Source organism: Nyctereutes procyonoides, unplaced genomic scaffold, assembly GCF_905146905.1.
Source record: "Nyctereutes procyonoides isolate TBG_1078 unplaced genomic scaffold, NYPRO_anot_genome, whole genome shotgun sequence".
NCBI classification, from domain to species: domain Eukaryota; kingdom Metazoa; phylum Chordata; class Mammalia; order Carnivora; family Canidae; genus Nyctereutes; species Nyctereutes procyonoides.
Genome location: NW_026575140.1, coordinates 14,460,650 through 14,473,827, shown reverse-complemented (window position 1 = coordinate 14,473,827; position 13,178 = coordinate 14,460,650). Strand labels below are relative to the sequence as shown.

At 39.1% G+C, this 13,178-nt stretch overlaps 1 protein-coding gene across 1 annotated transcript in view; it reads right to left on the bottom strand.

The window, feature by feature from the left end:
* Positions 1–2,519: 2,519 nt before the first annotated feature.
* The window catches only part of CNTNAP4 (contactin associated protein family member 4), a 247,457-nt gene continuing 236,798 nt past the window's right edge, over positions 2,520–13,178 (bottom strand). Inside the window, 3 exon segments of the mRNA XM_055304701.1 lie at positions 2,520–4,830; positions 9,024–9,095; positions 9,452–9,670. Of these exon segments, the coding sequence (XP_055160676.1) occupies positions 4,637–4,830; positions 9,024–9,095; positions 9,452–9,670 (485 nt within the window). The 3' untranslated portion in view covers positions 2,520–4,636.

Genomic DNA, 13,178 nt, shown 5'->3' with positions numbered 1-13,178 from the left:
CTCGGAACATCTTGGAGCAGCTCTATCAGCAGGGTTGGCTGTGCCTTTTATCGGGACCGCCCCGCAGCCCAGTTTCTCCATCTGACCCGTCCTGACTGGTCCCCTCCCCACAGATGTTGATGGGGACACTACCCCCCATTATTGCCCCCTTATGATAATGGCTGTTCCCGAGTTTGCCTCCCAGGGAACCCAGTCCGCCAGGCCATATGATTAAGAGGTGGAAGCAGAGCACAAGAGGCAGCTCAAAGAGCTGAAAGTGACAGGGAGGGGATATGGTAACATGGAGCTGTTTTTCCTTCTAAGATTCTTTATGCTGGTTTCATTTTTTAAATATATTTATGTATTTTTAACAAAAATTTAAATATAATGTTATAAATAGGGAAAAGAATTAAAAATATATATAGTACTGGAGAAGCCATTGTAATTGTGAGTCAGATTGTTTTCCATCCCATTTATTTCCATTTGCAAATCTTCAAAACCAGCCCCCAGGGAAGCTCTTGCCACACCAAAAGTCCAACTCTTTTGCTAAATTATATGCAAACTATTTCATATCCCCTTTCTCCTCATTCTGTATTCCTTCTCGTACACATGGATGTGCCCACTCATATGTGTCCCCAACACACAGACAGTTGGCTTCTGCTTTTCCTTCCCTGTTACCACTCTCCATCACCCAAACTCTGGAAAAATAAAAGACTGCCAGCACATCCTGAAGGTACCTGGTAGATTTATCATGTAATTGACACAAGGACTGTAAAGTCGATCAATCAACTGAAGAACAGGTTGATAGGAGTTGAGTCTACATCATCTGTTTCTCCTTATAGGAAAATATTTGGTGACTCAGTCCGTCAGATTTAACTCATGTTGTGTGTGTATCTCACAAAGACTATATAAAAGTGCTCCAGTTACAATTGTCTGAAGTCAAAGGCCATAGATATAATAAATCTTGTTTAAAGAAAACCAAATCTGACCTGCCAGATAAAGGTTTAGGCTCATTTTAAAGGACAGGGGAAAGAGTACAGGTCATTCTGGTCAAAGAGGACACCAAGATCCTTCAAATTTTCTACACCACTAAGTAACTTTCGAAAGTCTAGGTCTTGGAAGTACTAAGATCAGCAAACATGGAGTAAGAAGGAAATTCTAGTCACACCTTCAGCATTTCCACATTGCTATGTGTCCCTCTGGGGACATCACTTCATATATCTGCATCTCAGACATTTCATGTAAAACTAAGCTGTTCATACTAATATATATTATTATATAATAACATACCAGTGCTCTCCAGTTGTGTGATGGACACTGCTCCAAGGTTCTGTTATATACAAAGGACAATACCAACTAATGAAAGATGACTTTGTGAAACTTTGTAAAAGGAAACCTCATTTAGAAGGGAGTGGGGAATCTAACCGGGGGAACCCTCACCCCCACAACTCCTCAATTGCTGACCCATAGGGAAAGATCACCCTGCACTGGAAACCACCTTACTACCCCAGCAAGAGGAAGGGCTTTCCTCCTCCCACACCCTGCAACAGCCCAGTCAATGAGAGAGAGTCACAACTCAGCCAATGAAAAGCCACTCTGTTTCTAACTCCCGCTTATTCCAAAGGATTTTTGTTGACAACTGCCTTCCAACCTCCCCCTTTGCTCTACCAAACAGCATTTCTCCCCTTAGATCTGCCAACCTGCCTATGATTTTGCCATAGGTTGCCTGTCCTGGATTACATTTTTCCGCTCTTCCTGCACAAACCCATTTTTGCTGGTAAAACAACTGGCAGTTTTATTTTTTAACATTAACAATTTTAAATAATTGGCTTCTGTTCAGTTGGTTGTCTGGCTGCTTCTTCTTGTTTACCTTATCATCTAAAGAATTTGTTAAATGTGTTTCAAAGAGTGACACTTGGGACAGGATTTTTAAAGAAATGAAGCTATTTCCTGGAGTGGACAGGGCCATCTCAGTGGTGCAGCTTCCATGAAATGACGTCATTTTCCAGAGATGATCCTCATTTCATAGAGGCAAGTCTTCAATGCCACACTAACTCCCCTCTATTTGCATATTGCATATTTGAATTTAATGAGATTTGGAAAGTTAGTCATCTCAAAAAGAGAATGCTAATTATATATCATTTTCATTTGAAATCACAGGTAAGGAATTCTTAAAACTTTTATATTATAGAAGGGTGCACTATATTCCTTCATATAATCCCATGTATCAATATAGTGCTCACTCTCCAAGCTTTCTGCTGAAGTGAAATGATATGAACCAATTTAAATATACAAAACATTTCAACAAGCAATTGCTGACAGGTATTGTCTCTGGCAAAACTTTAAACACGGTTTAGCCTCTTTCACTTGTTATAATCAATAAACATTTTTCCATTTTTGTGTCCATTCAAAAGGAAAATACATGACAAATGAAGTTTTTGTTAATAATTCATAATAATCATGGAATGTAACAAAAGACTTGAAAAAATACAGACCACCAGTAAAGAAGGTGCACATCTACACATCTTTTTACTGTTTTAAGAAAATGAAAATCCAGTATAATTCCCTCATTTTAAACTTTTATACAACGTCTCTTAAAATATATTCTGCATTTTACTTCAAAAATGCATTTTATTAAGAAAAAAAGAAGGAATAGATTACAAATCAGGACATGAAAATCATGACATATGATGAATCAATGCACTTTGATGCCATAACATTGCAGTTTCTAGCAGTGCGGACCACACACTACCATGAGGCTTCACCATCTATAAACCTGTCTACATCCCAGCCAGGTTAATGCGGCTACTAAATCACATGAACACTTGCAACAGATTCAGGGCTGTTATGATGCTTGTACTCAGCTTTGCATCAAATAAAAACTACCATTTCTGTGTGCAATTCTTCAAGTCTTTCAATTAAAAAAAAGTATGCCATTTATCAATATAGGTCCTTCATAAACTACTATGTTAATCCATATCCTAAGATTTAGTCAGGCATTTACAGAAACAGCAAAATGGATATAGTGCTATAGAAAAGACAGGCAGCTTTTTTAAGGAGGTTCAAAAGGGAAATAAGATGCTTAATTTATGTATTTCCAAATTGTTCTGGTGTCTACAAAATTGAGGAATCCAATTTTTCTTTGCCAGGGACCTGGAACGTGTGAGCATAAATAGCAATGTGCCTTATTATATAATTGGCCTATGAAATTTTAAGATAACAACATGCACGCATCTTGTTTGCTTTTGCCTCAAAATCCATTAGTGCAACAAGTTTCATAAGGTTACTGATAATTCTTTGATCTCTTGGTATGTATATGCACCCTAATAGGAACGCACTAGTTAGTAGGCTATATTGATTTTTGGTACTTTTTAAGAAATCACCCCATCACCATAAATGAGAAAGGACAGAATGGCAAACTTAGCACAGATCATATAATACGGCATCACCCCTTAGAGTGAGCATCCTTTAACTACTCCATTGGTTTTGGTAAAAGGGGGCATAGTTGCAGCTTACATTTCAAAAAGTCTGTCCTGGAGATCAGTACACAGAAAAATGTAAGTCTGAAGGAGTATATGTTTTAGAATGGGGAATAGGGCTTTCCACTTAAAATTGTCTCTTTTTTCCTAATACATAAGGAATATACTCCATGGAATATACTTAAGGGAGATCAAAGAATATTTGGTGATAAGCTTTAGAAAACCATAAGCACAAACCTATGAAAACCAGCATAAGGTTCGGGGAAAATATTCTCAAAAGTATATTTCATATGAGACACTACAGTTGTAAATAAAAATAAGTTTTTTGCATTGTTAAGAACCGTGTTTTTTATATCAACAAGTTTAGTAGTTGCAAACATTTCACATTCTTTGGGAAATTGGCATTATCCAGCGTCTTACCTACTGCCACTACTGAACAATGATAGCAGATTATGAGAAATTTAAAAGGCAGGACGTCACACACTGACAACCAATGCACTCTCTGAGTCTTGTTACATATGAATTTTACGTTCAGAGCTGAAAACCTCAGACGCTCAAAACCTAATGTATTCAAAATCATTAAGAAAAGTCAAATAGAAAAACAGCAATACAATCAAACCAATGACAACAAAACATCTTTCAAGACTACTGATAAATTGTATTGAATGTAATACAGAGAAAGGCAGAGGGGGTCGATATATTTTTGGCCACTGCAGATGCAAACACCAGCCAAACAGGATCTGAGAAGCATTTCCAGGTCTATGAATAACACCATGGGGGACACTAAAGCAAACACAGCGCATGTTCTCAAATAAAGCAAGGTCAGTATAGTCCAATTTTTTAATCTCTAACGAAACTGATGTATCACATGGTTGAGAGACCAGGGCTACAGTTTAAAAACCGTAGTCATCAAGTGAGTTAACCTTCCGTTTTAGATTCTATCAGAACAGTTGGAAATTAAGAGCAATATCTAATTCCTTGTTCTATAGAACGACTGCTATGGGAAATACGTCACTGGATGAGACCTCCTGGGGCCATCTCGAGTCTGGATATGGCAAGATGGCAGTACTGCAAATCCAGTGCCTGTACATTCAATGTAAGAACATTTTCTTGTCCGTTGAGAGCCCCTGGCTATTAAAACAGACCGTTGGAATTGCAAGTTAAATCACAGCTGCCAATCAGAAGAAGTACTCTTTCTGATTTTCATTGACTGCACTTTGTATATTAAGCTCACTTTTCAAAACAGCCTCAGCACTGTCTACATTCTCTGACCTTTTTGCCTCATTTCTCTTGTATAACCTTTTCTGCTGATAAATGCGAATGGCTATGGCAGCGATGCACAGCAAGATAAAGATCACAACAGCTATCAAACCTAGTGAGAGAAGAGAAAAACAACGCAAAATCAGAATTTTTTGTCAGAATAGAAGCTCTGCTGACTTCATTGCTTAATAAGTCATAACAATTATTTTCTACATAAATCAAGCATCTAGTATATATAAATTAAAAATATGAAAACCTCAGGTATTTCTGGATCGGATGGTATCATGATACATTGAGTTTGCTTCTGAGTTCTATCAGCCCTATAGGTTTGCCTCCATTTATTCTGCATGTATATCAAACTGGATTTATTAAGTACATTTCCATTTATTTTATTTTTTTAGTGCTTTTACATTAAACACAAGATGCTTTTGACATGCCCCTAAGACCATGTGGTCACTGCATATTAATACACAAATTTTCATTATCTTATAAAATAATTCAATGTACTTTTGTGCTTAAATAGTTAAACATTGTAATTCAGTTGATTCTCAATAGTTTGCCATACTGCTGAATAGGAGGAACAGGATATATGTCTCTGAATAATCCTGACTAGTTAAATATATTCATACAAATAATATAGATTATTTAGGCTATTTCTATATGAGGAATATTGATATTTTGAAGCATCTGGTTGTAAATAAAAGATTTAAATACAACAACTGTTAACTATGCCAATATATGATTTTCACCCTTGGCATTACATTGAGCCAGTGGTTCTTCAAAATGTGATCTGTGAATCCCTGTTGGTCCCTAGGACACTTGGAGAAGGTCCACAGAGTCAAAACTATTTTCATAATAATTCTAAGACTCCTTTTCCATTGTGTTGACATATCCACCGTCAGTGTAAAACAGGGTTGTGTAAAATTCCTGGTACGTTAGCATGAATTAAGGCAAGGCTACCAAACTAATAGCGGTCACTGAATTCATTATTATACTGCCAGACAACCCCAGACAGAAAGGAAAAAAGCCAGATTCATTTAAGAGTGTCCTTGATGAAGTACTAAAAATTACTTATTTTATGAAATCTTGACTTTTAACTATATGCCTTTTTAACATGTTGGGTGATGAAATGGAAAGTACTTGGGGTGTATCTCCAAGTGTGATGGCTGTCTCCAGGAAAAGTGCTTGTGTGAACAGCTGACTTGTGAGCTCAACTAGTTACTTTTTTGCTTCTGATCACCAGTTTTCTTTGAAAGAATGACTGCCAAACTATGATTGTTTTGACTCAGATATTCGGCAGATACTTTCTCTGAAATGAGTGAAGTCAGCCTGTCACTTCAAGAAAAACAACTGACAATATATGCTGCCAGTGATAAAGGTCAGGCTTTCAAATGAAAAACAGAATTTGGAACACTAATGCCTGTCACCATGAGTTTGAGAATTTCCTAATACTTAAGACTTTTCTAATGAAAACAGAGGAAGTATTAACTTATGTAGTTGTTTTTAGGCAAAAATAACTACAGAGAAAACATTACTGTGGATCAACTATCATATTGTAAAGCTAAGACTCTTCATTTCAGTTTAAGTTAGGTGCATTTAACTCTAATGGAGTCCACTAAGCTAACACACTGAATCATAATTGCCAGAAACTGTGATTTCCACCAATCACTGTGGATTCCTGAGCACATGATTTAAGGCGTGGATTCACTATAGCAAATCATAATTCTGTCAATGGCTGAGCTGATTTTTGGCTGGGTCAACCTTACCTGAGAAAGACAGCAATTCCTTGCTCATAAATCTAATATAAATGTGGCAACCAAATTCTGCACTTGAAATCTGAAGAATTTACTAATGGATATGGTTATTTTTGTTATTATTAATATTAATAAATAATAATTTTAATAGTAAAATACACTTGTTATATAATTGGCCACTCATTAGTTGAGTTGCTATAATTCTTTCTATTGTCTGGCCTCTTGTTATAGGCCTCTTGTTTCAAGCTCTCTTATATTCTGAATAATTTCAATGTGAAAACTTGATGAAGTCTACTACAGAGAGCAGGTTACAGCAATTATAAAACAGACATCAACATTACAGTGGCCCAGATAGGACATCCAGACAGTCATAATTATGAATGGACTCTGGAACTATTTTGTTCCATGTATGTGATTTATCTCCTTTAATTTGAGGAAGGTATTATGTCAGGATTTGTCATGTCCAAGAAAAATCTTGATCTAACCTGTTATATATATAAAAAAAGAACCCACTAAATAAAATATGGCCAATCACTGTACTCTATGACACTGCCATCTGAAGCTCCGTGTGAATGTATTTTTATGAAGAAATTTCGTAGCTTTCTTTTTGTCTAAATCTCACCACTCATATCCTGTAGCCTGGCCAGAAACCCTCTATAATATCTGGGCCACCAGTTTTAAATGTCTTATTAAACAATTTTCCCATCTTACATTATTCAGTGTTTGTAAGTGAAGACAAAGATCATCCAAAATGTAGAGCAAGGGGTGATTAGCCAATTTGGAGAAATTTTAAATGGATTAATTATTGTTACACAGTGGGTGCAATTTACGAGCAACTAGACAAGGGATGAAAAATTATACTACGATGCTACCAGATGGAGAAACACCCCAGAGGATGATATTCTGTGATTTAGCAGAAAAATCGCACGTGGTCCCAGGCAGGGCCTTCTGAGCTTAAATGGCCGTGCCCAGCTGCTCTGCTTCTGAAGCTCAGTCCTGCAATGGCCGAAAGCAGACACCACTGGATTCCTAGACTCTTAGCCTCCTGAGCTGCAAAATGGCCATGTTGTCCCTCTTGCGCTCTGCATTCCAGCCAAGGGAGATTTCACAGGTGGCCTAGAACTTGTTTCCATTCCAGAATAACAAAGAATGACTTATCAACACACCCCTCCTTTATTCTATAAATCTTGCAAATGGGCTCTGCCCAAAGCAACACTATTTTAACAGATTAACTATTTTGTTCTAACGTTGGCTTGACTATCCAATCACTCTCTATGGATATCTATCTTTGCGTCTGTCTCCCTCTATCTATACGAGTTAAAATGTACAAACGAAGCACCATCATGAGAAAAGACAATCTGTTTGGCAAGAAATCCTAGTTTAAAACGTGAAGCACATTAGATGCTATAGCTTTAAATGAGTTTTTACCATATAATGTATTAATAATAATATATTGATGCATTTCTTTTAGACATGCAGTTATTAACTACTCTTCTAAGCAGGTCATGTTGTTTGTTTTTTGCTTGCTACATGACTCGATGGGAATTCTCTTAATGTGTCTTGAATTCATACACCATTAGTTTGATAAAAGAAAAATACTTTAAATTGTTAATATCCCCACAAAGATTTGACTAGTCTATTCTCTGCCTCAGGAAAATCCTAGCTAGTTAAAGGAAGTTGATGTTTGGATCAGTAGAGGTGTAAAAAAAATAGAACAAAATGGATCAGCTCACATAAACTGCCCAAGTAAAAGAGTCATCACATTATCTGGCAATGTAATAAAATAACTGTTTACTTTTATATACTTATCATATGCAGAGTGTGGAGAAAAGGTGAGCCACTTAGCATTTCCATGATCCGATTAATAACCTTCCTAAGACCATTCATTGGGAAGAAGAAGGTATATTTGGGAGGCTGGTTTTAAATAGATTACGTCTCAGAGAATATTGTTTCATGGCCAGGAAGATATACTTTAAATTTTTGTGTGTTAATTCTGCAGTTTAAAGGAATTATGAATCATTTTTATTCCATTAGCCTAATATTTGACAAAAATGCAACTAAAAATGTAATATTCATTCATGTGAGCACCTAAAGCATGGACATATCCATTTTATTGAGCATGACCACAACATGAGGGTTTCTTGATTTTTTACATAAACCTTTGCAGAAGCAGTACAACACAGTCCAAGAGACCAACAAAAATAATACTTCTTCCTCAAGTATACACAGAATTCCCTAGGGATTGTAGAAGAGGCCACTTTCAAGCTAAATGAGAATTCATTTTTACACAGTTTAGGAACTATTCTTTGAGTGTGGCGCCTTGGTGAAATTATCAATTATTTATACTGAAAATCTTCAAGGAATTCGGGAATTCAAGAAGATTCTAAAAGACAGTCCAGTATAAATAATAAACCACCCTCGTTGACCTCAAGCTTCAGTGCCTGACGTGGGGGGATATGTGTGGATTCTTCATAGTTTCTCTGATGCTAAACAGTCACCACTCCTAGTAATGAGAAGTACCAAAGAAGAGCTCATCCTGCCTTTCTGTTACCTCCAATCACTGCAGAGTCACTTCTGATTGCATTAGCTAGGGGTTCTCTGTCGTTTCTTGTTCCTGAATGATCTGCAATTAAAGGATAAAAAAGAGGACAGGGGAAGGGAGTGATATAGCGAAGTAAAAAGAAGAAATTTTGAAAAAAAAATCTTAAAACATCTTAAACCAGAGCAGAATTATGGAGGTCAATGTGGGATCTCTGTCGACAATTATTTTAACATCAGCAGTGTCAAATACTGTGGCCCACATGAACAAGCGTTGGGAATCTAGAAAAGAAATGGCAAAGAGAACTGGGAGTCAAACAAACAAAACCAGTTTCCAGAAACCACTGTGGGAACACACTGCCACAGCAGCATCGGAAGACTCAGTACACGTCCAGGGGATGAGGGTGTTCGGTACTGCGTAAAGGAGGAGCCATACACCACCTGCAAAGGAGTGTGTCCTCTCCCTCGATGTGGCATCAGTGCCAGCCTGGGCCACACAGCTAGACTCTGTCACATGTCCCGAGACGGTGATGCGGGCGGGGTGGCGGGGCTGCAGCGCGGCCTTCAGAGGGGCCACGTGGCTGAGCTGCACGGCAGAGAGACAGCCCAGGAAGCCCTGTGCGCCGGCCAGCGCCGTCTCCTGATCTAGGTCACCGTGTTCTGCGGATCCAAAGAAACACCCAGATCTTAATACCGGGGCACAAGCAAACAGGCAAGGCTGCAGATGGAATGTCTGGAGGCTGATAATACAATAGCAACATACACACCGTAGACTCGATTCCCCTTTATTGGGCTTTATTAAAAGAGTCAGATCCATTTAGTCTCTCCATGGTGAGCCTGTTAATGAAGGCAAATTTCTAAGTATGGCTAATTTAATATGATGATGTGGGGAACTCTGGAAATGACTGAAGCCTCCATAAGCATGGGCCGGGTTTTGAACTGATAAGGAAGGGTTCGTGAGATGGTAAATTTAACCCAGATGAAATATGATTTGGGATAGGGCTTGGAGTAAAAAGATTAAAGTGCTGCCTGCTTTGGAGATGAATTCAGCTCCGCTTTTGAGACGTAAGTCATGAAAATCACAGAAGCTAGAGGGAAAGGTGAGCTTCTGGAGTTCCCCTATCAATTGCCCATTCGGTCTGGCTGCACCCTTTCCGGTACCCCAAGAACGCATCCGAACATGCAGGGACATGATATTACCACACGCTGGAGGCTACACCCCAAAGTGCTTAGAGAGCCGCCCTAATTGCTCTTGTGCAGCAGTGAAAATGTTCATGCCTCACGGCCTTTTCTGGTTCCCTGCTGCCTGTCACTCATGCCTCCCCTCTAGATAGAAACCCACCCCCGGGCAGCCCGGGTGGCTCAGCGGTTTAGCGCCGCCTTCAGCCCAGGTTGTGATTCTGGAGACCCGGGATCGAGTCCCACGTCAGGCTCCATGCATAGAGTCTGCTTCTCCCTCTGCCTCTCTCTCTCTGTGTCTCTCATGAATAAATAAATAGAATCTTAAGAAAAAAAAAAGAAACCCTTCCCCCATATTAGCAAGAGTTTAGTTAACTCTGTTAACTATTGTGACTGTGACTATTGTCACAGTCTATGACATTGTGAAATGGAGATTGGCTTGAGCGCCAGAATATTAATTTATGGTCTTTTTTTAAAAAAATATTTTATTTATGTATTCATGAGAGACACAGAGAGAAAGAGGCAGAGACACAGGCAGAGGGAGAAGTAGGCTCCCTGAAGGGGGCCTGACGTGGGACTCGATCCCAGGTCTCCAGGATTAGGCCCTGGGCCGAAGGCAGGTGCTAAACCGCTGAGCCACCTGGGCTGCCCTTAATTTATGGTCTTACGGTGAAGTATATATTTATATTTTATGCTTGGCGAGCCTGAAATCTAAACAAGAGGAATTAACTGTAGAGTTTTAAAGTTCAAATGTTATCAGACTGCAATGCACACATCTACCCAATGTGACCAGAAGCATGGCAGGACTGCTCTCACCTGCTCTGCATGTAATACAGGGACACAGACCCAATTCACATTTTTGTTTCTCTCTTTACAAAATAGTGTCACAGGTATTAAGTATTTATTGAGTATTTCTAATGTGCTAGGCACTGTTCTAAGGGATCTGCATATTCCCATTTACAGCTCGCAGTAGCCTTGAGGGTCTGACTGCAGTCCTAGGGGCAGGACACTGGGATCCGGAACCGTCCTGACTGCCTGGGGCTGCAGAGCTGTGGGCATTGGGTGCAGGAGTCAGGCCTGTTGGGCTCCAAATCCCAGGGCTCTGCTATTTACGAACTGCTTTCTGATTGACACATTGTTTCCTTTTCTCCCTTCATACCTTCTGCAGTGCCTCTTATTTATTTTGTTATTATTTTTTTTGGCTTGAGAGCAGCTATTCTTGAAGTGACTCTGGACAACCTGGCTCTGACTGAGCCCGTCTTGTTATACTAAGAATGCTGAAGAAGGCCCGTTTTGTCCCACTTTCATTCCCACTTTATACCTAATGATAAAAATGCTGATTCAATCTTTAGTATCATGAATCTGAAAATCCTAGAGATTATACAGTACTCTCCTGGTGGGGGAGATGGACATGTGGCATTCCGGTGTCACTGTGTAGCCAGGTTCACAGGCTCCCTGAACCTACGGGTGACCCCCAACCCCAGCATTATGTTACATAGAAGCCATTCCTTCCACCTATAGACATTGAGAACTAACTTAGTACCAAAACACAGCATTCACTCACTTGAACGATGTTTATGTTTAGAAAGACATTCTAAACATTCTTGCTTCAGAATTTTTACTTTAATAAGAAAGGAAAAGGAAATATACATTAATAGCATCATAATCAGGAGGGTGCTTTTCATTCATTCTATGATGTTAAAAATCTTGATTACAATCTTGATAGACTTTTAAAAAATCTTACCTTTTGAACCAAAAAATAATGTAAATAGGATAGATTCACTTCTCGGTACAAATCTGAGACGCGATGAATTTTCTTTTGATTAATTAATTAATTAGATTTTATTATTTATCACGAGAGACACAGAGAGGGAGAGGCTGAGACATAGGCAGAGAGAGAAGCAGCCTCCTCGAGGGGAGCCCAATGTGGGACTCGATCCCGGGATCCTGAGATCATGCCCTGAGCCAAAGGTAAATGCTCAACCACTGAGTCACCCAGGTGTGCCCCCCCCCCTTTTTAAAGATTTATTTATTTGAGACAGAGAGAGAAAGAGCTGGTGCGGTAAGGGGCAGAAGGAGAGAACATCCAAGCAGACTCCTGCTGATCGTGGAGCCCAACACGGGGCTCGATCTCAGGACTCATGAGATCAGGACCTGAGCCTAAATGAAGAGTCAGATGCTTAACTGACTGAGCCACCCAGACACCTCGAGACGAATTTTAAAAACTACACCTTCAAGTCCAAAACATTTTACATATTACAAGTTACTGTATAAAAAGACTTTAAATTCTAAAACTTAATCAATTAATATTTGTTTTAAGAGCTACCGATATAGGAAACAAATTGCCTGCATATCAGGCATCTCACATTCTAGTCGCAGAGACAGAAAATAAACATAGAAACAGGAACTAATGAAAATTGTGAAGAGTGGTAATGCTCCGAAGAAATAAGTTAGGAAGTGTGATGGAGTGTGTCTGGAACAGAAATTTATCTTGATGGATTAGGTGATTTTTGTGTGTCTATTTTAAAGTTGACTCTTCATAGCCCTGTTCCCTTAGTAGTCTGTATATATTATTCCAGCATCTTCTGGCTGTATTACTTCTTTCTCAAATTTTGTGAGATTACCTGTGATTCAGGAATTTTGCACAGAACACGGTGGGCCCTTTTCATCTGGAGACACAAGGTTTTTCTTTAGCCTGAAAAATTTCATACATTGTGCACACAACTGTTGCTTCGCCTTCATTTTTTTTAAAGATTTATTTTATCAAGAATGAGAGAGAAAATGAGAGGGAAGAACTGAGGGAGACAGAGGGCGATGAATCCTCAAGCAGAACCCCCTCTGAGCAAGGAGCCCAATGTGGGGCTCCACCTCACAACCCCGAGATCAAGACCTGAGCCGAAACCAAGAGGTGGATGCTTAACCCACCGCACCACCCAGGCGCCCCATTCATTTCAACTCTTTTATTCTCTTGTTCTGCTGATTATTCACA